We start from the raw sequence: 27,696 nt of genomic DNA on the forward strand, positions 1-27,696 counted from the left end.
CCCCCATTTCAGGCTCATGAGATTTCTGACAATGTGCCTCATTCATAATTGTATTTATTGTAATGGATGTAATAAGTTTCTCTGTTAAAATTATTAATAAATAAACTGAAAAAGAAGAAATAAGAAAACCCATCCCCTTCAGAAAATCACACTAGAAATAGAAGCTAACACAAAGCTAACACAGGCACTATATATAGCTAGTACCCACTGTTATATTAATTTGACTATAAAAAGTATTCTTTTCCAGCCATTTCAATGTGATTTTAGTCATTTAGTAACCAAATACTGCTCTTTGTCTCCATCTGGTAGTTAAAAAAAACACCACTGTTCCAGTTTTTATTTTGAAGGTAGAAGGAAGGGTGTAACAGGATGACTATGGAAACCTGACGAGGTCATTATAAATCTCCTTTTCCTCATAAAAACATCAAACAGTAGGGAAAAGGAGACAAATAATGACCTCATCAGCTTTCCATAGATGACCCTCCACTTCCAGATCAAACTGAACATGTGACAGTCGTGTGTACTCTCATAGATTGACCTACAGACTGAGTAGAGCTTAAATTTGTTTTCTTCTCTTTTGTCATCAATATACTTCTATAACACACTGCCACCAGTCCCGCTATAGAGACCAGTGCTAAAAATAGCTTCTGCTGTTCCCAATGTGGAAGCCCATTCATCCCCAGTCTCAGAGGAGCTGCCACACACAGACTCAAAAACACACACTATAGTGTTTTTTGAGGTTGAGAGTGAATATTTTGCATAAGTGAAATTGTATTTCATCATTGATCCGTAAATGAGTGTGCTCGTACATGCACACACATAGTGTTTCCATACCCCGTTTTGAGGCTGACAAGTGCGTCCTGGACTCCAGTCTGATGATATTTCACCATGTATTGGTGCATTGCAGGGTAGTTCTTCCTAATGTTCCTCTCTGTGGATCCGTTTGGAACAGTCCCAAAGCGAAACGGAGGTGAGTATGCGTACGGGTTCTGAAACTGTGATGGAGGAAAAGAAGAACAATGGAGAGAGAGAAAACACAGATGGAAAAGCAAGAGTTAAATTGCAACGTAAACACAAGAGAGAACCTGTGAGTGACACAATGTATTCCAAACATGTTCGTGTGTGTATAGGTGGGTGCCAGGCTTAGATGGGTAGGTTATACCAATTGGTATCCTATTAATACAATGTCAGTCAAAGAAAAGCAATGGACTTTCCTGTGATTAACCAGTATTTAAAAGACAAATATCATTTTTTACCACTGTAATAAACTTTATCAATGCTTTTAATATAATAGAAATACCTGCACATGTCATGTTGTAGGGCACTGCGGAATATAGCAAAATAGGATAGAAAAAAACATGTAACCCTTTCATAGTCTTTACAATCCAAGTTCAAACATGGGTAACTGACTTTACCTTAGTTGAAACCTTACCATCGGTCAGATTTACAGTCTTTGTCTTTTTGGGAGTTGTGTTAGTAATCATATTTATATTCCACTTTTGGCATATTTTCTCTGCTTTCAGGCTTCACACGCCTTCCCTTCCTTTTCAGGTCACCCTTTCCCTCTTTAATTTATTCATTATCATTTATTCATTGATCTGATTTATTTGTATAAGACCGTGTACAATATTAATTAAACATAAACGTTACCTTTACTAGATCTTCAGTTGAGAGGCCACTAACTTTTTCCCACTCTCTCTTTTCTTCCTTCTTCTAACTGAATTTCCTTCTTTTAAAATTTCTCATCAGTTCCCTCTGTCTTCCTCCTCCCCACTCTGTGTCTCTCTCAGGTATAATTCAGTTGGTGTACAGGTCAAGGTTGTTTTGTAATAGTGTGCTTGACACTGTGGTAACAACCTACCCAAATGCACTGCGGTAACAATCTGCCCTCAGTGCCAGCAACAGATGAACCCTATCAATTAGAAGTGTGTATTATGAGCTCCACTCTAACCACATAGAGTGCGTGTGTGTGTGTGTGTGTGTGTGAGAGAGAGATAGACAGAGTGTGTGTGTGTAGTATTGAGGAGTGGTTTCGCTACATATTATTAAAACAGTTCTGTAAAATAACATCATCACAAAACAACTTTTTCATTTATCTACATGTCTGTTGTGCTTTACTTTCACACATTCATACAACACATTAGTGAATCAACCTATAAGCAGTGCATGAAGGATTTTATTTGCATATTATTAGCATAGGTGTTGTGTACGGGGCTTGTTAAACATGTGTGTTTGATTGCCAGTGCTGAATTGTTTATGTGAACTCGTTAATCATAAACACATCTAGGCAACATATCTTTATAGATATGTATGCATATTGTATCTGCCTGCACACATGTGCATCTCTGTTGTGTAATCAGGTCAAGGTGAGGGCACTTTGATAAGTCAAACTCCGCTGTGCATGTGTGTGAGTGTATGTGTAAGTAGTGATGTCATGCCGTGTGTGTGTCACCATCATAAGCAATAGCCCAGAGGAGACACTCTCTCCTCACGAAGTCCCTCCTATTGTTTCTCTATCTTTCCCTCATCTTTCCTTCATTTGTGGCTCTTTTAAGGTGGAGCTAAAGGCCAAAAGAGGGCACATACGACATGACTGGGGAATCGCAGTTTGGGAAAGCGCTCTTCTCTTACTGGATAATTGCCAGTGAAGGGCTTTTGAGAACGGAGGCAGCTGCTACTAATGAAAGCTTGATGCAGAGATGATGAGGAAATGAAAGAGCAGAGGCAGAGGAGGGTTTGTGGTTCAGACAGGTGGAGATAAGAGCACTCACTGTCCTGCTACAGTACGTGGCAAAGGCACTCTCACAAAATTACAGAGCAGATCCTGAGATTTTGTTCACAGATGATTAAAAGCAGTTGCTTGCATATTTTTTTTGTAGATTGTTGTACTATTAAAGGTTATATTTTCATCACCATAGAGTGGATGTTTTATATTTTAGATAAATGAATATATTACATTAAATATATAAATTTAAATAATTTAAAAATTCTAACTCTGCGATGGACTGGCAACCTGTCCAAAGTGTACCCCGCCTTTTGTCCGATGTCAGCTGGGATTGGCTCCAGCCCCCCGCGACCCTGTACGTAGGATAAGCGGTTGACGATGGATGGAAAAATTCAAACTTTCTCGCAAGCCTCTGGTTGTCAGGTGACCTCCTAATGCTGTTTTACCTCAGCTCCTTTCCAGCTGTCTGTCCACGTCTCCTCTCCTCTGCTCTTTTGTTTCATGCCATATCTCTTTTGTTGCTCTCTTCCACCTTCATTCTGCTCTTCTCCTCTCTCTATCTCATTATGCAAGTTCTGTGTTATATAAGCAAAGGAGTCCTTTTGTATGTGTGTGTAACTGTGTCTGTTATGTGTACATTTGCATGTGTCTTTGTGCCTTTACATCGCCCATGCATGTCACTTTTCTACATGGCAACTCTCTTAATGCAGAGATTTCCATGGTCCTTGTGTGTTTTTAAGATAAATTGTTTTTTGCTTAGCAGTATTGTTGTGGTGTCACAACAAAGTGTTGACTTGTCAATCAGCTTGTAGACTTTTCTCCTCAACTTTTTGTTACTTGAGTTGGAGTTTTCTTTGAATCTCCTCACACCTTCAAGCTGCTGAACCTGAAAGCAATTTAAGGGTGACCTTTTAAAAGCAACCCAAATATTGGTGCAGCGTTGTGGCAACAATGCATTTTTCAACATCTTTGTATGTGTTCAGACAAGCACGCCTGCTCAAAGGCAGTTGCATCCAAGAGCGCTTGTCATTGATTCCATGTAAATGTGGTGCATCAATCACACTGTAGATAGAAGATGCATTTACCACTTTAGGCTTATGTCATACTTTACAAAGAGATAAAAGAAATGAAAGACACTTTACTGTAGATACATTAATATAAAGAGTGCTTGGTGCCTAAATGAGCAGCTAGAGCATTTACTGAGTGAGTTCCTTAGTGGTTATATCATATGGTCAAAATGCTTTTTCTTTCGGATGAATCTTTGCACGTCGTTAGGAATAAATAAGTTGACACTTTAATGATGGAATATCCAAATCAACCCTCAAAATCCCATCCCAACAGACAGACAGACAGATCGACTGTTTGCAGCTCCAAAACCTGATTACTATAGTTATTATGTCACTGTGAAAAACTGCAACCACCCCAGAACAGCACTTGTTTGCTGAAAGTCTGTGCACGAAAAAACATGCTCTATTATCAGCTGTTGAGAAACCAGAACACCATGTCCTCTTCAGAAAGCAGAGACAAATAAGCCAGCACTGTCCCGGGTGGTCCTACAGCCGAAAACATCACAGACCTGTTCACTTGTGAATGAGACAGCCTGCTTGGTCACTGGCCAGGAAGGATGAGCTCATATCACTTTGTTAATTTTATGGGAAAAATAGGACAAAAGTGCTTATGTTATTAATCCTCTATTCACTTTAGATGAGAGTAGACTCACCTAAGGAGAGTGTATTCGCTCCAGTTGTTTTAATATTTCTAGACTCTACAATCACAGCTAAATCCATTGTGACATATTGTATCTTTCTCTGATTGGCCCATGCAGACAGTGCATCATTTTAGGAGAACCACATATTTGTACATTTGTACATGCAAAGCTGTTGTGTTTTCACTGGCCCGCCTAACCGCTTCATCTGCCGTTTCTTACTTCTCACATCCCTCCCCCCCAACCCTCTTTCTCTCCTCTTTCAATGGGCAGCACGGTGTCCCAGTGAACAGCACTGTGGCCTCACAGCAAGAAGGTCCTGGGTCCAGACCTTGGTCAGCCCAGGCCTTTCTGTGTGGAGTTTCCACGTTCTCCCCGTGTTTGCATGGGTTTCCCCTGGGCACTCCGGTTTCCTCCCACCATCAAAGACATGCACACTAAAATTCATAATTCCGCCAATGTCATTGTTCTTTTTCTACCACAGGAATCACAGGGGGATCATAAGCAAGACGCTTATACGTGTCACCACCCTGAGTCTCGACTCCTTCCTAGCAGCTCCGGCCACCACGACCCGATCAACCCCCTTCATCCCTACCTCCTCGACCCCTTCATCCTTTCATCCTAGAACCTTCTGTCTAACCAAATAAACTACATGTTGTACCTTAATTGGGGTGGTCTAAGTTAGTGAACCAAAAAGCAAAAAATGACAAAATGCTCAAGTAATATTTTGTCCCAGGAGTTGTGACACCAACCCAGGGATAAAAAGTACTGGGACTTACGTTCAAGTAATAAGAAACGCATCATATTGCTCTGTGCCTGCTGGATCTGTAAGTAGGCAACATTGGCATGTTAGCCGTAAGACCACAATAAGCTGATATGGGCTAAGGCTTCTTTGCTCTGAGTTTGTTTTACAGCCTTTCTGCCTCCTAGTGGTCTAAAATCATTCACCGAAAAGTTACCAACAGGCATCTCAGTGGGGAATCTTCTTTGTCATTTTGCTGGTTCCAGATGGCTCAGTGTCCAGCCTGGCGCAGCATATCTGTCTGAATGGCCATTTACCCTTTTTGTCTGGTTCCTTTCTTCCCTGACCCTCTCTGTCTTTCTATATCTTTTTTACTTTCTCCCTCCTCGTGCCATTCGTTTCTCCCTACCTCAGCCATCAACATGACCCATATCTGTCGGCCTGTTGTCTTGTACCATCTTGTGTGTCTTGGCCTCTCTCTATTCCTCAGTCGCCCTCCTGCCAGTTGCTTTACCCCTTATTCCATCCCTCCCTCCCTTTCTCCTTCTGTATGTTGTCAAAACCCTCTACATCAGTTTCAGATGCTCTCTCCTCGGAAGCATATCCCCATACATCTGTCTCTCTCTCCTCAGGAACCCATTTGTGGTCTTTCTTTTCTATTGCTCTACATTTGGCTTGACCTTTTCCTCCAATCGGTCAGCCTGTCTTCCTCCTCCTGCATGGCTAACTTGTCATATATAACTTTTTTTGTCTTCCTTTTCAGTGCATATTATCATAATTGCACCTTTGTAATGACTTACAATCACACAGTGGCACAGTAGCGGTATGATAAGTTTATATTTGTGGAAGAGATTTGTATTATTAATCTGATCGTTTTACTAATAAAAATCCATGCTTAAGCACCAGAACACTATTTCTAAGATAGCTTAGACAGACTATGAAATCAAGCTAATTTTAGTTAGGAGAACCACATTTTAAGACAGAAAATGTGAACATATCAGTGAAATATTAAATTTTGAATGAAAACATGTCTTGTAATCCACAGTATACACATGCACTCTAAATAGTTTGAGCATTTAAATCAGACAAATAGTTGCATTGTCGATCAAAATACAGTCATTCATACAACATACAGCATTTAGTCTACGACAAATTTAAACTTTTTACTACTGCTGCATGTGTCTTCCAAAATGGCCACTCAAAAGCTAGTCTTATTTTAGGGTCCACTTTGTTACTTCTGACTAAAAAGTGTGCAGAACAAAAGAGATGAAAACAACTCCCTCATAATTCTACTTAAGTAATAGATGGAAGATATTAAGGCCTGGAGGGCTTCTAACCTTTTAAATCTTTATGAAAATAAAACTGAGGTCATTGTGTTTGGACCCAGTCGGGCCGGTGATGTCCTTCCTGTGGACCTGGGCTACCTGCAACAATATGCGAAACCTATAGTCACTGATTTGGGTGTCAAAATAGACAATGATTTTAAATTTGTTAAACAAATAAATAATGTTAATAATTGTTTTTATCACTTGAGGCTTTAATCTAAAATTAAACCTGTTTTATCTCGTAAGCACTTTGAGCATGTGATTCATGTTATTATTTCAACCCGTCTGGACTACTGTAATGCACTTTACATTGGAACCAAGCTTCTCTCTTACACTTACAAAACTCAGCTGCTCATCTTATTGTTTGTTTTAAAAAGTTTACTACCACCATCCTGCCAGTCAACTCAACAAACTACCTCTCCTATTTGTTGTCCATTACCTTGTTGTCAGAAAGCCCGGTGACCTGGTCGACAAACTCCTCCTGGATCATGAAGGCAGCCAGGTTGGCAGTGTAGGAGGCCAGGAAGATGACAGCGAAGAAGGCCCACACAGACACTATGAACTTACTGGTGGTTCCTTTTGGGTTTTGCACTGGCACAGAGTTGTTGAAGACCAGACCCCACAGCAGCCACACGGCCTTGCCCATGGTGAAGGAAGGGCCATGGGGGTCTGAAAGAGAGGACATAGGAGCGAGACAGAGAGAGATGGTTTAGAGGAAGAGGAGAACATACAAACTGTAGATAAGGATACTCTCTAGTAAGACATGATAATATCAGGATTTACAGTGTAGATGCAGAGCTTATCAAGACTTGCTATCCAACTATGCTGAAATGTGGCCCACTGTATGTGTGTGTGTTCATGTGCATGCTCACCTTTTCCTTGTGCCAGGTTTCTGTTAAAACCAAGAGGACTGATGTACTCAAACATGAAGACAGCCATTGCAGTCACCAGTAGGAGCATAACAAACATCATCACCCACACTGATGCACTGAATGGCTCTGAGGGAGAGAAAGAAAGTAAGAAGAGGACAGAGATTAAGTATTAATGCATGTTGGATTCAATGTTCATATTTTACACATTGCTTTTTCTGATCCATGCGCACTCACTTTCTTTCTTTCCATTAACTGAATGAATACATCAATCATCATACACGCACACACACACACACACACACACACAGGGGAAAGAAATGTGTGGGTAATAAGCTGACAGTGGGCCACATGTACCCCCCCCCCCCCCACACACACACACACACACACACACACACTCTTGCATATACACAGGCAACACCTCCTATTTGACAGTGTGAGGAGGCGTACAGTGTAGGAAGCCCTGGTGTCAGCATTCCTGTCCTCCCTCTGAGCTCACAACACTACTGCAGAGATTAAACCCTGCTCTAATGTATGGGAGAGCACTGCTGGCACAGGGCTGTGCAAGTTTGTGTGAGTGTATGTGCTGGAAAGCAGCCTGCTAAGCCCTTATAATTGCCACTTTCACAGCAGTAAATGTATGCTGCATACGTGTCAGTGTGTGTACCAGTGTGTGTGTGTGGCTTTGTGCCTGGTGTGTGCTGGCATGTGCATCTCTCTTCACTTTTATGCAGTCTTGCTGGTTGTTTGCGCTTGTGCCAGTGTGTGCCTTTGTGTGCGTGGCTTCATGCATGTGTGTGCAGGAACTTGGATGTCAATGCTGAAGCCCCATGCATCACATGAACATGATTGGGCAGCCATAACAGGGATATACATGGTCACTCAGGTTAAAATCCTGTGTTTAAGTCCCTCTCAGGTAAGTGAGTCATTGAGGCAGGAAGCAGGAGTTGAGCTAAATCCCTACGATGAAAGAGCAAGTATTGACAGCTGTGTAACAGAACTGAATTGTGTTGTCAGCTCTGTGTCTCAGGGAACACACACACACATACAAACCCAGAACAAATACCATTCTACACTCACAAACCGAAAAAAGCAAACAAGACAGATCCTTCTCTCCCTCCCTCCCGAGTCCAACGACAAAGTAACAGTTATTCTGCGACAGTTACCGAGAAAGGCTGACGGGGAGACTGTTCCGTTGCTACGGGAGACCATGACGCTGATCCCGGTTTCCACGAACGGGACGGAGAAATCGATGACCTCAGAACGCTCCTCATTGATCGTCAGAGATCCGACGGCCATGACGGCTTTCTTATAGACCACCTTTGGAGGGCGGGGAGGGGGAGGGTCCAGGGTTAAAGGAAGGATGGAAGAGGAGGGGGAGTGATTCAGGAATGAAGGAAGAGAGATGATTGAGGCCGGAGAGAATGGAAGAGATTGATGCAAAGGAGGAGGAGGAGAAAGACGTGGAGGGAAACAGGGAAAGATTGCAAGGTTGAGGAAAGAAAAATAGGTAGATGAGAGAGAAGACAAAAAGGAGGAATAAAGGGAGAAACAGAAGATACAATGGAGTGGGTGAAATGGGAAAAAGTAAGAGAAGGATTATGTATAAAAGTAAAAAGGTAATGTGATCAAGAGGGGGGGAACAGGAAAAAAGAAAATAAAAATTTTAATGGTATTGTTCAGTCATTGTGGCATTTTAAACATGACCTGACTCTTAATCAATACAGTAAATATACCAGAGGGAGGCACCAATAAATAATAATAATAATAATAATAATATAAATGTCAGGTGAACTTCAACTTTGCATTACGTCTGCCATAAAATAATATAGACAGCAGTTAAGGTTTTAGTCTTAAAATGAACTCTGGGACTGGGACCTTCAAGTTGAAGCTGGCAATTAAAGATATGCAAAGGGCTTTTCTGCAGGAGCAGCTAAGATTTGTTTACTCTCTAAGCATTTACAGATGGTGCCAAAGCCTCATAGCTGAATGGTATTAAACATTTTTTTCACCCTGTGAAAGTTTTGCGAAGTCAACACTTAAAGCTTCTTTTGGAACAGGAATATTCTGTCACACAAACATCTCTAATTTCCTCTTAGCCTCGGCTCAGATTACTCACTTAAAATGTATTACAACTTAAAAGTGAAGACTGATCAATACTCTTACACATCATTCATGACATGCCCCTGCACTTTCTAAAGTACTAATAGGCTGCTGTGTGCTCATGTTGTGCCACGTGCAAGACTATAGGGCAAAAAAGTAGTCAAGTAATCTAAACTCCGAGTTCTTTGGTATGAATATAATTAGATTCATCACCACAAAATGTGCATAAAAATTAATGTCAGCCAGTCACATTAACATTTTAGTGGTTACACATTATTTCCATGTGAACTACATCTGACTTTCATGACGATATCAATGGCTGTAAAGCAGGTCCACATTTGTACTGTAGAATATAGCATGAACTGTATTTATTGTGATGTTTGGTAGCATCCGCATTTGTGTGCCATCTGATATCGACCTGCTGTCTGGCTCCAAGGTTTTTATTGAGTGAACTCTTGTTCAGAATTGGCAGAATCAAACACACATCCACACACTGGGGCTCGTCTTACCTCTCCCACCATCCCATTCCACACGTTGTTGATCTTCTTGCCATGCTTGCCATTGGTTACCAGGTACAGGTCATAGGTGAACTTTACATACTTTGCAATCTTCTTCAGAATATCGATGCAGAAGCCTTTGCAGCACTTCTTGATGTATGTCCCACCAGCCTCTGTCGTGTTGCTAAGGAAACACAAACAAAACGCACACATAATTAGCGGATTACTCTAAACAGCAGCTGCTCTGACCAATTATCAACTGTGGTTTAGTGTTTGTGACAGAAAATGAGAGAAAGGGCACCAAACAGAAGATTTCAGACACTATGTATTTAACATACACTGTGCTAAACTGCAGACTGAAGAAAAAAATGACAGACCATGTTACTCCAAGTGGATGTTTTCTTATTGATTTCAACTTTCATTTCCACATTTATAAACCTTGTATCATGTGTCATTGCTCTTAGGGTTAAAAACAAACCAAACACAGTTTGCTTCTCTTTCCATTCCACTTGTTAATTTTATATGAATGCACCAATGAATAAATATCACCCTTGGGCTTTTTCACCTTTAAGTTCAGGGCTATCTATTCAGGAATGACATCAGAAGACTTGAAAAATATGCTCCTTCTCTCCTTCTACCTCTCTGTCTCTCTAGAGAAGGGGGTTTATGACGGCACTGCATCTGCAAGCCTTGTACCATCTGTGTATATGAATTTGAGAGCAGGAGAGTTCAGACACTGCTCACACACACACACACACACACACACACAGAAGAGTGCACATCAACTTTCAGCCACCTGGGACTCTCATTTAACTTTAAGATGTGTGCTAATTAGGAGAAGATAACCTCGTCCTTTAGTTTAACAACAACCTGGACATAAACTTGATGGAAAGAGAGGGAAAAAAACTCCACACATCCGGCCGTGACACTGCAGTTACCTTCAGAGCTGAAACTCTGTCACTTTGGAGGAATTATGTAGTGCTGGAAAAACATTAGCCAATTTGCCCCAAGTGCAAACTCCTGCGTTATCCTCACTAGTCACCATCGATCTGTCAAACGAATGTCACCCCAAGTGGAATTCTTTCCTGTCTTCAAACTGGAAAGGAATGTACTTTTTATGGTCTAACAGTTTCGCACAAGAGAGAAAAGGTTCATTTGAAAAATCTAAGCGCTGCTCTGTCAGCAGTTGTGAATGACTTTGTTTGAAAAGTTGTGCAATCACCCAGGCTGCTTTCTACAGACATTATCTGTGGCAGCTGATGGAGCTAATTTAAAATGAAATAAAGAAGCTAATTTACATCTAAATGCCAAGTGGCAACTAAATCAGTCTAATTCATTTTTAGAGAGAAAATCGTTTCCTCATTAATCTAAAATAAAGGCTTTTGCAGTGGAAAGTAAATAAGTACATTTATTCAAGGTACCCATCAACGTCCATATAAGACGCCTTTTTAATTTGTTGTATATATGCAGTTAGGTTAGGTTTGGGCACCAAAAATACTTTTTTAGGTTTAGGAAAACATAGTGTTTTGGGTCAAAATAAGTTCATTTCGTGGCAGCAGATGGGTTACATTAGGGTTACTTGAAAGCCCAGGGCGTCTCATACAGACGCTGAAGGGTACCTTGATTATCAAGTACCAAAGCACCAGTATTTGACGGCATAAGACTGGGCTCCAACTACATGATAAAGTGGGACATGGATAGGGACTTGTGGAGGGAATGTGATCTGTGATAATAATAACAGAAACAAGAACAACTAAGTTAAGTTTCTGGCAGATCCAGCTGCTGGGGGCAGTGACACAGCAAGCATATAGGCCAGAAATGTAATAGCTGCATTCATGAACACAGTGTACATTGACCTCACTTGGCCACCTTGTTTATCTTTTAGATTTTACAGTCTTGTTCCTATCCTCACACTCTTCTCACTTTATACTTATATGTATATTCATGTTGTTATTTACTATTATTATTTAAATGGTGTTTTATTGTGTGCTTCTTTTCTTGGTTTCATGATTGCTATTACCTGCACCGGGACCTGAGTATCTCATTTCATTCCCTTTTACATGATCTGGAATGATAATAAAATATCCTTATCCTTACCCTACCCATTTAGGGAGGTCATAGTACAGTTCAGGCAGTGAGAGCATGTGATGGGAGGCTGGTTGTGAAGTTGCCAGGCCAACTTGATATAGAAACACTACAGGGCCTGAGGGGTCTCCAGAGAGGGCAGTTTGGGCATGTGTGTGATTGTGTGTGTTAGTGTGAGTATGACTTGTTCTTAGGCATAGCCTGGATGAGTGAATTTGTGGTTCTGCATGCATGGATAGTCCTCCATCCCCTGATCCAACCCCTCAATCATTCCTCTCTCTCTGCCTCTTTCCTTCCCTCTGTCTATCCCTCTTACTCCAAATGTACACTGTGGATGCTTGAGAGGGAATTGCGCTGTTGGAGGGAGGAATGCAACCAAATGCATTGGCCTGTGAGTGAGTGGACATGTGGCAACAGAAAGTGTATATGTTGTGTGCGTGTTGTGTGTTTCTCCTTGGAGACGCTTTATCGTCCGCCCTACTTCACAGTCATTCTGGATGAAATTCTCTGTTGGCCTCCTCCCTGGTACCCTGTTACTGCTTAATCAGCTCTGTTTTTGTATGCGTGCGTTTCTGTGTAGTGGTTATGGTCAGTAACTTTGCATGCATGCATGTATTCAGTTGTAAGAGTGACAACAAGTGTAAAGCCTACATGCCAATCTTGCTGTAAGTGTGTCTGTGAGTCTGTGTGTTCCAGTGGAGAGAAATAATAATAATTAAATTATCTACAAAACAATTACATGCTTTGATTCAGCAGCACTCAAGCCACTCAGTGACACACAGACACACACACACCCTAAGCCACTTTCACTGTGAGTGTGTATACATTGGGAACATAATATAGTAATGGGCTAGCAGCATTTGAGTGTTAGAGAGAAAATTGGTTAGGAAGAAGTAAATCGCTGAGTTCAGCAGTTGCCTCCATTTTCAGGGGGAGGAAGGAACCTGCTGCATAGATCGCACACTGCACCTCTTCCCATGCTCATGAGAGAAGTGTGTGTGTGTGTGTGTGCGAGAGAGAGAGAGAGAGCTAAAAGAGGAACACAGCGACAGTGCGGTGGGAAATGGAAAATGGATGATGTAATTTTTACCACCTCCTGATTCTCAAATACACTGATATAAAATGGATCATTCATTCATTTTCTGTAATGCTTAGTCACATGTTTCCTTCATAAAAAATTACCTGTCAATCAGGTAATGTATTAGTCCTTACAGGCAAGTCATGCCACTCGGCAGCCATCTTGGCAACGCCTCCAGGCAGCTATTTTGGACTAACAAGACCAGGCTTCTATCTGAATGAATACGGAGAGAGCCAGAAATCCTCACCAGGATATAAAAACTACATGAATGGAATCAGCAGGAAAATCTGATAAAAGTCGCTGAAAAAAGTTGGACGACTTTGCCCCAAAATAAGGTTTACCAAGCGTTTTTCATGACCGGTTATACTTCTACTGTGCATGCGTCACTACTTATGCGCATGCGCAGTCAAAGTAAAAAAGACCCTTATGTCAGTGGAACCACACATTGGCTGAAATATGTTTCCCACTTTGGCTGCAGACGATTGGCTTTCTTGCGGGAGGGGCCCTATAACTGCCATCTTTGCCATTACGGGCTTTCCCCATAGAGTTATATGAGGATGTGACTGAGTGGCATGTGCCCTCTATAATACGTCTCTGAATGTATTCACTGCATCACAAAGAGCCTGCAGTGTATTTCAGTCACTGTCATTCTGGTTGTACTGTAACTGTAATATAACTAATACCACTGTATATTAAGATTTGCGGAATTTATCATGTCCATACTAAATAAAACAGTTACTTATTTCACCACAATGCATTAAAAGTCTTGGAACTCATAGCTTTTCAGCATTGTAAATGGAAAGTTGTTGACTAGGTTCATCTAAGGTTTAGCTTTTCGCTTAAGGGCAGTAAGCGATATTGTAACTGAAAATTTGCTTGATAATGATAATCAGATTATCATTTCAAAAGTGTTGAAATACATTTTTTGACTTTGCCTGTTAATACACATATTTGTGTTTTTCTGGTTTCCTGCACATACTACAGCACATTGACTGGAGCATCGTCTTTGACCTGATTCTGTAAAAGAAATCACATTAAAACCAGTGGCAGACTTACTCTTTGATATGCTTCCTGCAGGGCACAGAGTTCCTCATGCAGGTACCGGTGAGCCTTTCTACGTCCTCCACAATAACAAAAGGTTTCTCCTCTAAAGTGACGATGGACAGGTGGTTGTCGTCCAGCTCAGCGTCACCAAAGGAGTTGAAGCGCGGCCACACTGGGTACTTAAGTGTCAGGCTGCGGTTGTCCAATTTCCCCATCTGGAAGAAAGGATAGGAGGATAACAAAGACGAGATGATAAATGAGTTAAGCTCAACAAGATTGCTAAGATTGCTAAGTCACTCAACGCTAGAACAGTTGAATTTAAATTGTAGGCATTTACAAAGGGTGTGGATCTCATCCAATACTTTGTAATTAGTGAGCTGGTTGGGAGTCTGCCCGAAGACACTTTCTGTAACAGTAGCACTGGCTGTTGTTGGGTTTAGACCCAGGACCTCACATTGCAAAGACAGTGTCTAGCTACTCAGCAAGTCTGTTGCCCTCAGATCTAATGGTAAATAAGCAGACAGGAAGTGGAAGTGGTGGGGGAAATTATGTCCAGTGATCATAACATGGTAAGAAAACCATTTGGAGAAACGCAGTGTTACTTTTCTTTACCTGGTAATTTCCTAACTGCTGTCATCTGTTGCCTAATAACTCAAAGCAGACAGGAAGTTGAGAGGATTACAAATGTAGACACACATTAACATTTCCTTATGTTATATATGTTTTTTGGTTACAAAACACATACAAATCAGTATACATCTTCACAGACCATAATACACGTGACTGTGGGCACAACATAACAGATTAAAAGCATGGCGTCTGGGGATGCATGACAAAATGCACACAAAAGGATATACAGTATGGCTATAAATGCAATCCAAACTGTGTATGAGAAAGAGAGAGGGAGTGTGGCAGTATGATAGCACTGTGACTTTGTTAATAATTCAGAAAGTTTTCAAAGCAATGATGTCACAGATTCCCTATGGATGATCTTTACCCACCCACACCTGTCTATAAATGTATGTGTGTGAGCATGTGTGTGTAAGCATGTTTGCTTCAGACAGGGGAGGCAGGAGAAAAATGACAGAGACAACAGCAGGCAGCAAAGCTTAGCTCGACTCTAAATTATTAATGTTACAGGAGCCTGAAAATGGCAAATGCCTGCACTCACTCTTTCCCTCCATTCCAAAAGTCTTACTTTATCTTCTCTCTCTCTCTCTCTCTCTATATATATATATATATATATTTTTTTTTTTTATTATTTATTTTTTTTCCACCTAGCCTCATACAGCAATAGCACTGTAGTGTGGAGTGGCCTGACTTTACAGCCAATGCTTTTTGTGTATTGGACTCACTAACACACATAAAGGCATAAATGTATAAATGTCTAAGCCAGTAACAAATGGAGAAAGGCTAACATGCTAAAAATTTGTTTTGTGTGTGTGTGTGTGTGTGTGTGTATGCACCCTCACACACGCCCATAATACCCATAATATAGCCATGCTAATCTGTCACCCCTTTGACCCTAGAGTTACAGTATATAAAACAGTGGTTGTTACCCACGCACACACATGCACACGCACACATGTTGTCGCTTAGCCTGCATGCCTGGCTAAGTCATTAACAGGCGAGCCGAGTGGAGGAAGTGAAATTAGCATTTTAATTGTTTTGCTTTGAGTGGTTTTCTATCCTCTGACGGGGATTAGAGTCTTTTCTTCACTTTTAGTCGGCACCACTGTCAACAGCTCACTCTACTGCCGGCTACATATATAGGTGTGTGTGTGTGTATGGGTAGGTGTAGGTGTTTGTGTTGGGGGGCAGGGCAGTACACTGAGATGGCATGTGTGTGGTTTCTCGTGTGTCACCATCACTCTCCAGGGAACATCCGCATTTGTCTATCTGTCTTACCCCAGCTGTTTTGCATTTCACAAGTGACTGCATGCATGTATCTACACACACATACACACACACACACACACACACGCATACACACACATACACACACACACCTGTGTGTGTCTATCAAAGGGATGGGGAGGTACAGTAGTTAATGGGATTGGTAATGTAACAGTGAGGTGGAATTTTTGCATAATAGGTAAGATAGGAGTTGTGTCAGAGAAATGACATGAGAGTCAGAGATGAAAAGAAGGGAAGTGTGTGGGTTCAAAATATTTGGATTGTACTGCACAAGCAGTTTGGAGTCATTTTCTGGTCTTAGTAAGACCCTGAAGCTGCAGTTACCAGCTGTGTGTTGTACGCTGATGTACAAGGGTGTTTTAACTGTGTAACATTATGCCATTTTTTGAAGGTGCGACAAATCACTTTTAGCTAAAGTTTCTAGAAGAATAGCACTTTGTCTTCCTGATGAATTTATTGATCTACTTGTTGCACCTTTAAGTATCAGTATACACAGCAGTGTAATGTACATTATAAATGTGAAAACAGACATACAATCCGCTTGATCCATTCAATTATTAATATAAGCTTTTGAGGATTGGTACTGATTTGGTTGGAATCAATGAACTTGGAGGAGAGATACATGTTCGACTGAAAGGATGGGTTGAAAAAAAGAGAGAGAAAAGATGGGGAGGAGGGGGATGAATAAGCTGACTTCAGCATTTCTTCTGATTTCCTGCTCCCCTCTGCCCTCTTCCTTTCTGTCCCTCCTTCTTTCTAATTAAAGAAAGAGGGGGTAGAAATTAATGCCCAGAGAGGAGAGAGGATTTTCTATATCGACCCGCCGGGCCGCAGAATGCTGAATCTCCCCATATGAAATACCAGATATTACACACACACACACACAATAAATAGAAAATGTGTGTGTGCATGTAAAGTGACAGCAAAGCCAGTGGGAGGTTACGATGATAGGACTTGTGGGATTAGTACATTATAACGTCTCATGGCGGCAATCTTATCGCACCATCACCCTGAGACGATTGTGGCGCCACTAAGTGATGAGGTGACACTCGGCCCCAGAAGAACTGTGTTTCTCAGAATCTTTTCTGAAAATCCCTTGTTTTGCTTCCACTGACCCCTATTCCTTTGTCTTCTCAAACGTGTCTTTTTTTAAGATCTCTCTGTTTTCCTCTACAACTTTTCATCTTTAGGTGTGGGTGTACACACACACACACACTCAAGGGCGACAATCAACCAGAACCCGGCTGAACAGACAGCCGGCTGAAATGTGAGAGAGAATGATAAAAGAATAAAGAAAAACAAGGGTCAGCGCTCTTACACTGAGCACCTTCTCAGTGCCAGTCTCACTGGGAGAGTTATCGCTGTGGCAAGTTGCATTATGGGAGAATGAGTTCCTAATAGTGTGGAGAAACTCATTCAGTCATAAAACAGTATCTGTCACTCCTGTCAAAAAAAATTATGTTGAGAAAATGGATTCTGCTCTCCCTCTCCTAAGCTTGCTCTGTGTGTGTGTGTGTGTGTGTGTGTGAAAAACAAGGGCAGAGAAAAAGAGGATGACAGAGTGGAAGAGCGGGAGAAAACTGTATCTATGGATTTAGACATCTTAAGTGGAGCGCTTTTCAAAATAGTGAGGCCTGCATCAAGAATGCATCAGTGTGTGTGTGTGTGTGTGTGTGCACGTGGGCTTTTGCATGTGTCTGCTCTCCATATTGTGATTCTCCCAGCACAAATCCCATGCTGTCTGTAATAATTATTTTGTGTACTGGCTGCAAACACTGCAGCAGTTCCCGAAGCAATTTACACACTCCATCTTCTCAGCAGGAATAAAACATAACATCCTGGTCCTGATCAGTAAATACACTTTTGCCATTCAGTCACTGACGTCATACTGTAAATCTGCCATGTCATTGATTCTAAAGCTGTGTATTTCCTCAAAGCTGCACCAACCATGACATAGTTGTGTGTTTTTTTTACATGTTCTGAAAGTCCAAGAGTCAATTAATATATATTTATGAATTTCTCCACTCTTGGATGGTTCTGATATATTCAGAAAGTGAAATCCTGCCCTCCAGACTGAAATATAATGTAATTATTATATACTATCGGATATATTTCAATACAATCTTGTACAGACATATGTGGTCCCTAGAGTACAAATCTTGACTTTGGAAATCCCCTCCTTGACCAAAATGTAATTCAAAGTTTTCACTTATCTCAGCCATCCGTGGTTACCAGACAATAAACCCTAATGACTTTGTTGACCTTCTGACTTTCCCTATAGAGCCACCATCAATACATTTTCTTTTTGTCCAGTATTGTGGTGTATAAGTAAATGCTTGCAAAACTAAAGACATTTCTATCAGCTCCAGCTGTACTGATGTTAATCTCCTTTAAACTGTTCAGTACTACACCAAAATTGAAGAAATCTTAGGCTTTCCCTGGATGCAGCATCATTAAAACACATTAATGTTTTGTGATATGGAGATCCACACAAAAAAGTGAAAAAGTATAGCATGCATGCTCCTTGTTTCTACATTCATGTATGGTGAGTACATATGCCACCCCTGGCATTCCCACATCCATCTAAATTCTTTCTTGCTGCTGTACCTGTTCAGTAGTTCCTAGATAAAAGCCTCATTTTGCATAAATCAATCATATAATGCCACATTGGATCCAGCCTTCTGATCCTGTCAGATGCATGTGCACCATTTGCTGCAATCTGCTCTTCTTAAAACAGTGTTTCGCTGAAGATTACATAATCCTCAAAGAAAATTCCAAACACCGTACATATCCAACCAAACAGTTGCAGCAATTTTAAAAGCGGCTCTTCCCAAAAATACAGCACCTAAACAACTGTGTGTGTGTGTGCGTGCGTGTGTGTTGCAGAGAACAGCAGGTGTGTTAAACACCTGTAGTTGGTTAAAAGAGAGAAACGATGCACATGGTGGTGGCTCAGTTCCACCTCGCTCTTCCCCTCTCTGTCTTTGTGTCTTTTTTTTCTCGTGCTCATTTGCTCTCGCTATCTCGACCCATCTGTCTCCATCGCTTGCTCGTCTCGGTATCGCTCCATATAGCTCTCCTCAGCCTGTCTCTCCCTCCTGTGCCTCAAGGGGACACATTTTATATTTTTAGTGCATATCCATATTTTAGTGCAGTTACTGAATTTTTATCTCTTGATCATCATGGAAGTCTCTCTCTATCTCAAAGTGTGTGTGTGTGTGTGTGTGTGTCTGAGTGCGCGGCGCTGATTTCTAGCGCATGGGTGGAAAGGCTGCACCAAAAAGCGGGGGTGGGAGGGGTTGAGGGGGGGTAGCAGCTCCCAATTATGTTAGGTCTTCGTGTCTCTCTTGCCTTCAGTCTCTTTCTCTGCACCACAGTGAAGTGTTACTGATCAATTTCACAGGCTCTCTGTTTACAACAACACACTCTACTTCAGTACACAAACAAAGGGTATTTTGTGTGTGTGTGTGTGTGTGTGTGTGTGTGTGTGTGTGTAAGCTACTTTCAAAGATTGGGTGGAGACTGTGCGGATTGCGGCAAACTAACCCGAATACTGTAATGCGCTCACATACTGCTGTGACCTGAATAAAAACCAGATTGGGTGAAGCAAAAACGGTTTCTGCAGTGTGGAAAGGTAAACATACACACACACACACAATAGCGGTGACCCCTTGCCACCCCAATAACGGAGGTCTCAAGTTTTGATTAGCTGTGGTTTGAGGTGTTATCAGAGACCGCAACAGCAATCACAGATAAAGACAGACAGAGTGCACAGATTATCTAACCTGGGGAAGAAGGGAAAGAAGAGGGATGGCAGAAAGGATGGAAGTGGAAGGAGGAGTAAAGAGGAAAGGACAGAAGGTCGGAGGTGGAGAAGAGAGGGAAAGGAAGAAGAGAGATGTGAGGAAAGATACAAGATGTTATGGGGAAGAAGGAGACAAAAAAGTGTGGGAGATAGCAAGAGAGAGGGAGAGAAATGAAAAGACAAAGACATTACCATCCATCTCCCTTTCTTCCTTATACAAATCCCTCCTTTAGCCACACCTCTCTCTTTTCCCATCCTTCTCACAAACTTTTCGTCACGGCCTCACCCACTCTGAACTATGAGCGATCGGGGCATTAGATATGAGGTATTTAAGCCTATACGAGGCAGCCAGATGTAGGTATAAAGATGTATGGTTGCCATTTAAAGTCCATTACAACAGTGAAACTCAGACATTTACAATGGCCATTTGTTATAGAAGCTTTCTCACATTAACCAGTTAAAGAGGTCATATTATGCTCATTTTCAGGATCAAAATCTTATTTAGGGGTTGTACCAGAATAAGTTTACATGGTTTCATTTTCAAAAAAACACCATATTTTTTGTCGTACTGCACATTGCTGCAGCTTCTCTTTTCACCCTGTGTGTTGAAGGCTTTGTTTTAGCTACAGAGTGAGGCATCTTGCCCCTACATGATCTTTGTTGGGAGTTGCACATGCACAGTTCCTAGGTAAGGACTACTAGCCAATCAGAAGCAGAGTAGAGTGGGTCGTGAGAGGCCGGTAAACACGGCTTCGGTTCAGCTGTACATGTTCCACTAACCAGCTTAGAAACATAGACTGGAGTTTCAGAGTGGTGAGTTATTAATCTGTAACAAATGTATCTTTAATCAACATCTACATCACAGTAACAACTTTATGTCCATTGACTGCCTGGAGGTTAGCTAGTGTTTGGAAGGGAGAGCAGAGGCAGGAGGCAGACGTCTTATCAGCGTGTGCTGCAGCTCAGCGTTTTTCCACTGGTATTTTTGAGGGCATGCCTTACTAGTCGCTTGGCGAGCATTATTACGCGCATTTTTCTCTGTCGTCACAAGGATGAAAGGGAAATGGCTGGACTACAAACAAGCTGTTTTCAGGCAGTTCAGAGCAGTGTTTTCTGTGGGAGACGGGAACTGCCTTTGGGCTGGACTTAGGTCTTTTTCACTTTGCAAACCTATTCCATTCACAAAAAAGAGATATAACTCAATAAAAGAGAGGGAAAAAGCCAAAAAGCATAATATGACCTCTTTAAGGAAATCCATAAGCTTGTTGGTAAACGAGCTTATTGATCAACTAAGTGTACAATGAGACACAGGAGACATTTTCAATGCTGTGTTTAGCTCTCCTCACTGGTTTTGTTCAAAGGGGTCACTTGCTGGATTTAACATCTGTTTACTTAGGTGGCGCTCTTTTATCTCTTCAGCCACAATGGTTATCCCTGCCAACAACCCAGATCCTTATCAAACCAAAGTTTATTTAGTTTACTTTGCATAAACTAGCTCTGTTTATGTTATAATAATAATGTGTCAGTCAGTATCAGAGAAAGATTAATGGAAACATATTTGTACAAGAGCTCCACCAATACCTATAACTGGATATTATTGGCCATTATTATCACAGATATATTGATATTGGTGTGTATGTTGCCACATATGCAAAAAGAAATTGCAAAAACAATAACAGTAATATATAATAACAGTATTGATCATGAACACACAACATGGAAAAACATTCAATAAACAAAAGAAGCACAAACACAGACCCAAACACAAGCAAGAACACCAGGGCCGTAGCCAGGATTTTAGAAAGTCCCCCAGCAGAGCCCCATCTAATTAAAATAATTATTGACGAGCCACAAACCAAAATCCATGAAATGTCCTTTGTATTTAAACAAAACAACAAAATAGCACATTGTATATACTCACCATGTGATGTTCTAAATGTTGTTTCGTAGCCTTCTCTACACTGCCAGGTGTGGGAGAGAATACTAAATCCCTTTTAATTTAGACGATTAGTGTTTTGCCTTAAATAAAAAAATCAAACAAAACAAGTCTAAAGAATATTAGAATCAGCCTTAAAAACTCAGCCTTAAAAACTCAACATGTGTAAAACCCTCGCACCCAAATTCCCAGAAATGCCATGGCACTGTGTCATCAGTGGTAGGTATGGCCCTGAAGAACACACAACAATATGTGCACATTTTTGCACCCACACACGCACAAACCCAGACACACACAGATACAGATCCTACCTTCTCCCACTCTCTCTCCTTGTTGAGAACAATGACCACCAGCTTTGGGTTTTCCTGGTAGCCGTCTTCTGTGAATGACAAGTCTTTGCCATCCCATGTCACATTCATCATGTACCTGAGAGTGAGGGGAGTAGAGTAGAGGAGCAGGGGGGTGAGGAGTAGTGGGGCACAGAGTGATAAGAAGTAGGAGAGGCAAGGACGAACGGGGGGCAGAGAATGAGGAATGGAAAGAAATGAATGGGGGTGAGGAGAAACACATTAGCATGAATTACATTAGCATGTACCTAAAGCCATAGTATGTCCACACGCGCACACACAACCACACCCACACACACACTGTAATGAGCGACCCATATGGCAGGTCACATTAGCTAAGATGGAGGGCAGTGGGAAGATATTCTTGGGTCCACATAGCCTCCACATTAATCATGGCTGTCCTTCTCCACTCTATCTTCCTCACTCCTTCAGTCAGCGGTCATGTACAACAAGGGGGAGACAGCTCCTCTTTTCTTCCTCTTCTGCTCCGTTCTGGGGCCGGGCAACAGGGCACACTTCTAAATGGAACATGCACCCATGTGATGTGTCTTTGAAAAGCCACAGTGGAAGCGCTGCAGGTGAGCTGTTTCATGCTGTGTAGGACATTGTGGCTGCACCGTATGAAGGTGGTACCAATGCAGGGCACAAATTGTGCTTTTATCATTTGACACCTTGAATACTAATCTATGATAAAGACATTTATCAGACAAAAAAAGGTAAATCTGCAAATAACACGGAAATCCCTTTCATTCAGTTTCTTTAAAAAAAAAAATCATCTATTTCTCTCTGATCTATTCCTCTAATTCTCTGCTTGTCTGTCCCTACAAAACTTTAATGTATTATCTTTGATTGGCAAGCAATTGGTTATCAATTTAGGTCCATAATGCCACATTAACCAACACATGACATACCAGATGAAACTGTAATTGTCACTATACTATAACTGCACATTTTCTTGAGATGCTGTTATATTCAGATCCACACAGTTACACAGACCAGCAGTTTAGATGTTTTTTATTTTGTATGTCTTAATTATAACACTTTATTATTAAGAATTATAATGCATATGACAGCATATGACATCATGCATTATCCACATGTCCCTTTAAATTGCAACACACACACACACAAACACGCATTCTACGCTTTGCAACCATCTAAGACATGAAGACAGACTCACACACCACTTTTACACACTAACTCTTCTGTCTGTGTACTGTACATTTTGCTCTCCTTTGTTGTTCATTTGGATTATTTTCACTCACTTGCATGCTCTTATTTCTTTTGACACGAGCCAGCAAAGAAAAGATTATTCACAGCATTAATACTGAGGATGTGATGTAACTCTGATGTAACAATGCCAAAACTTGGGCTGGATGTTTAAAGCTTATTACTATGTTGAGTAGGACATCCTGTAAGGTGAGTTAGTAAACTAAATGGTAGAACTGATAGGGAGCAGGCAAGGATGATCAGCGTCAATCTTTCTTTCTTAAAACACTGATATTTATATTTAGTGTTAAATTTACTTATTAATTCCTGTGTAAAAATCCCCAGCCAGTGACTAGCCTGCAGGTTAAACTTTAATTCAAGTGAAAAGTGTGAATTTACAGCCTCTCAGTATCTCAGTTGAAACCATTTTTTTGTGTGATTTAGGTTGATAAAAGCAGTGCGGTTTTTCATTAAGATTGTGTCTAATGCAGCCTTAAAGAGCTGGTATTATACTTTTTAGCTTTTTCCCTCTCCTTTATTAAGTTATATACCTTTTTTGTGCATGTAATAGGTTTGCAAAGTGAAAGAGCCTAAAGTCCACCCCAAAGGGAGTTCCCATCTCCCACAGAAAACCCTGCTCTGAACTGCTTGAAAACAGCTAGTTTGTAGTCCAGCCGTTTCCCTTTCATCCTTGTGATGTCACAGGGATGAAAGCTAAATTCGCCTCATATAACGCTTGCCAAGCCGCTAGTCTGGCACACCCTCAAAAACACCGGTGGAAAAACACTGAGCTGCAGCACACACCTCCTCTCCCTTAGCTAACCTCCAATTTGCTACTGTGATGTAGAGACAGAGCTTTATGGATGAAAGATACTTTTGTTACAGATTAATAACTCACCACTCTAGCTCCAGTCTATGTTGCCAAGCTGGTCGGCAACATGTGGCCTAAAGCTGAATCGAAGCAGTTTACTGGCTTCTCACTGACCTGCCCTTCCCTGCATCTGATTGGCTAGTAGTCCTTAACTAGGAACTGCGCATGTGCAACTCCCATCAAAGATCATTTAGAGAGAAGATGTATCACTCCTGAGCTAAAACAAAGCCTTCAACACAGGGTGAAAAGAGGAGCTGCAGCAATTTGCAGTATGAAAAGAAATATGGTGTTTTTTGGAAATTAAACCATGTAAACCTGGTTCTGGTACTACCCCTAAATAGGACTTTTAACCTGAAAATGAGTATAATACCACCTCTTTAAAAAATCATGTATATCTGAAATTCATTTCAATTAAACCCTAGACATTAACTTTTCCACATAAGCTAAGTCATGATTATGCACCACTGTTAAAACAGCCTATTTGATACACATAACAGAATTATTATTATAATGACTGCTGTAAATATACGCATCACTAGCTGTTCATGTGAAAATCAAAGAGCATCATTATAGTATTGAACTAAAATAACAGGATGCAGATAGGACAGGCAGACATGAGTGTGTATGTGTCCGCAAATATATTTGGGCTGATGCCCATCGAACAGGTGCACCTGACAGGGCGTTGCTAGGATACGGGCACGGACTGGAGTGTATACTCTGCAAGATGACCCTAAACAAACCCTGAATGAACATCCCTGCGCACACACACACACAGAAACACGGACAATTACTTTGCCCACCTCAAGAATTCTCCACCTAATGTTTCCTCTCCCCTGTAGCACTGAGATCATAGTAAAGTGATCCAATTTCTCTCACTTTCCAGCCTCCATTATATCAGTAATCTCTCTATTCATTAGGGGGGGCGAGGAGTGGGTGCGGAGGTGGTACGAAAGCGGAGAAGGAACACCCGAAAAAAGTGAGAGAGAGAGCATAAAGATAAGAGAGACGGAAAGAGGAGAAGCATGACAAGAGAGGAAGAGGACTAAGCCTCGACAGAGTTAGGATAAAAATATCTCCTGTGTTATTTTTTCCTCCCTTCCTCTTATTTTGGAGTAAAAGGGGGTTTGCAATGGGAGGGGCGCACTGCACCCAGCACTACACGTTTATTGCAGCAAGCAAATAAGAGCACAAATATACACTGCATTACAGCAGCCAGGGCCAAACACAAATGCAAAAATCTCCATTTAAGCTGTTTTCTTAATCCTGCACTCGTGAACAATGAAGATTAATTTTGTTAATTATAAGAATCAATGACATTACCAAAGCTATTGAGCATTTTCTTACACAGACCAGATTTCACAACAGCCAATCTTTCTTTCTGGCAGCAGTACTATGTCCTGTCCTGTCAAAGGCTGCATTTAGACAGCAGGCCAAAGTGACCTAATTAAATGTTTTGCCCTTAAGTGACTCAGATCTGATTTTTTATAACAATGTGAACAGCCCAAGTTACACAAAATCGTTTACAGGTCAGATATGGGCCACTTTCACATGTGGTCCAAATCAGATTCAGGTCAGATTTTTTGAAATGCGACCCTAAGTCTGGACAGTCAGATGATATTCATGTGACTTTCCAACCCGTTCTCACTCCCCGACTCTACACATACGGACATTTGGTCAAGAACCATCAGCGTCAGTTTGTAATGCGCTGGTTACATAGTTCATAGTTAAAGCTAAAGGGGTTAAAAAGCGACGCCAAAGGGCCTTGACCAAGCGTCAAAATGTGACAAGTCGGGAGTGAGAATGAGTTTGTCTCTGACGTCATTCTATAGCGACCGTTGTCACAGTGTTGCGTCACCTGCATGCTTCTTGTCGGAAACCGGAATCGGAAACAGTAGAGAGAGAGAGAGTTATAGGGCTTATACGCGTCCTGTGCCAGAAACTGTAATCAATGCAATGAAAAGGACACAAAGTTGTGAACATTTGTCATAATTTGGAAGAAATACAGGAAATCAGAAGAACTGTGACCTCGGGAGGAAACCAGGAGAGGGCATTGAAAAATGGGAGGCTACAATGAAAATGGGGAGGGTATGAGCTAACCTCTGTTTACCTCTGTTAGATTTTTCTTTTGTGCATGCAGGTTACTTTCAGACTGTGGCCAGTTCCCAATAGAGTCTGATATGGGCCACATTTAAAAAATGATATGAACAGTTAATCAAAAAAAATTGAATCTGGGCAAAAAAAATCTGAATTGAGCATTAAGGCTTCTGAGTTGCTCTGGATGTGCGCATGTTTATAAAGGCCATCCTTTGTGATAAGAACTCTAAATTCTACATTTTATCTGAAGAGCCTTTACTGTAGGGAAAAGAGTCTCTGCAAAGATGTTAAAATGAATTGTATAATGTGTACATGGCCGGATTTACTAACACCCCGAATAAAGAGTACTAAATTGCGTGTGCATTCTAAAAAATTGCACGTGTAATTGTAATACCTGTTATGGGTGATTAACTAAGAATTATCGCGTAGATGATGAAACAGGTGCAAACACAATGGAGGTGGCAGTATTTAAATTAAGGTTTTGCATGTTTTAATGGTTTCCGCCATGGAGAGTCGGGAAGGAAAGCAGCCACTGTGTAAAACCTTGGTTTATTTCATTCAGTGCTTCCCAAGTATGTGGAAATTGTATGTAACGCCCATCCTGGCTAAGATTGCACTACGTAGTTGAAACCCCAGCAGAAACAGATACAGTATGCTGGAATGACCCAGACGTGAGGACAGGGTGCGAACTATGGGGGAGTCAGGGGGAATAAGACTTGAGCTCCCCTAAAACATTTGTGAAATTTTGGGGGTTCTGTAAAATATTGACAGTATGCTTTTTGACTCCATATTTCTGTATCATCATGAATCATGCGTAAAATCAGCTGCTTCATCCAGTCAGAGGTAACGATCACTGACCGTCTGCAGCGTGCCTGGTCGCTCCGCGATCTCCTGGCCCTGGCCCTGTATGCCCCAACGCCCCATTCCCTCTCCGATACTTACAATGGGGTGTCACTATTACGACCAGTGTGAACAGTTGGTGATCGTTACCCCTTGCTGGATGAATTTTACACATGATCCATGCACTACTGCAGCTGGGGGCTCTCCGCAGCGCCACGCGACTCTCTAAATTCTTCCTTCTCACGTAGAAAAGAAGTCAGGTCGAAACAACAACAAATGTTAATACAATAGTGTTGCCAAAGTTTCAAGGAAAATACAAAAATACAATTAAATTCATATAGTTCATCGAATAAATAAAATGTAATCATTTTATTTCTATATATTGGATATAGAATAACATTATATATATAATATTATATTTTTAATTTCTTTTATTACGCCTGTGTCTCCTCACAACAATAACAGCAGCCATCTCAACACTTGGTGGTTTGCACCTTCCTTTCA

At 41.2% G+C, this 27,696-nt stretch overlaps 1 protein-coding gene across 2 annotated transcripts in view; it reads right to left on the reverse strand.

Annotated features, from left to right (window-relative positions):
- The window catches only part of grin2aa (glutamate receptor, ionotropic, N-methyl D-aspartate 2A, a), a 145,356-nt gene that overhangs the window by 17,384 nt on the left and 100,276 nt on the right, over nt 1-27,696 (reverse strand). For both annotated transcript variants that reach the window (XM_038696440.1, XM_038696447.1), the window contains 7 exons: nt 22,143-22,257; nt 14,186-14,388; nt 9,979-10,150; nt 8,533-8,686; nt 7,370-7,495; nt 6,937-7,166; nt 835-995 (listed from right to left, as the gene is read on the reverse strand). In XM_038696440.1, coding sequence (XP_038552368.1) covers nt 835-995; nt 6,937-7,166; nt 7,370-7,495; nt 8,533-8,686; nt 9,979-10,150; nt 14,186-14,388; nt 22,143-22,257 — 1,161 coding nt within the window. The remainder of the gene's footprint in view (nt 1-834; nt 996-6,936; nt 7,167-7,369; nt 7,496-8,532; nt 8,687-9,978; nt 10,151-14,185; nt 14,389-22,142; nt 22,258-27,696) is intronic.

This window comes from Micropterus salmoides, unplaced genomic scaffold (assembly GCF_014851395.1).
Source record: "Micropterus salmoides isolate LMB-PRFRI ecotype aquatic unplaced genomic scaffold, ASM1485139v1 Ms_hic_scaffold_10, whole genome shotgun sequence".
Classification (NCBI taxonomy): Eukaryota; Metazoa; Chordata; class Actinopteri; order Centrarchiformes; family Centrarchidae; genus Micropterus; species Micropterus salmoides.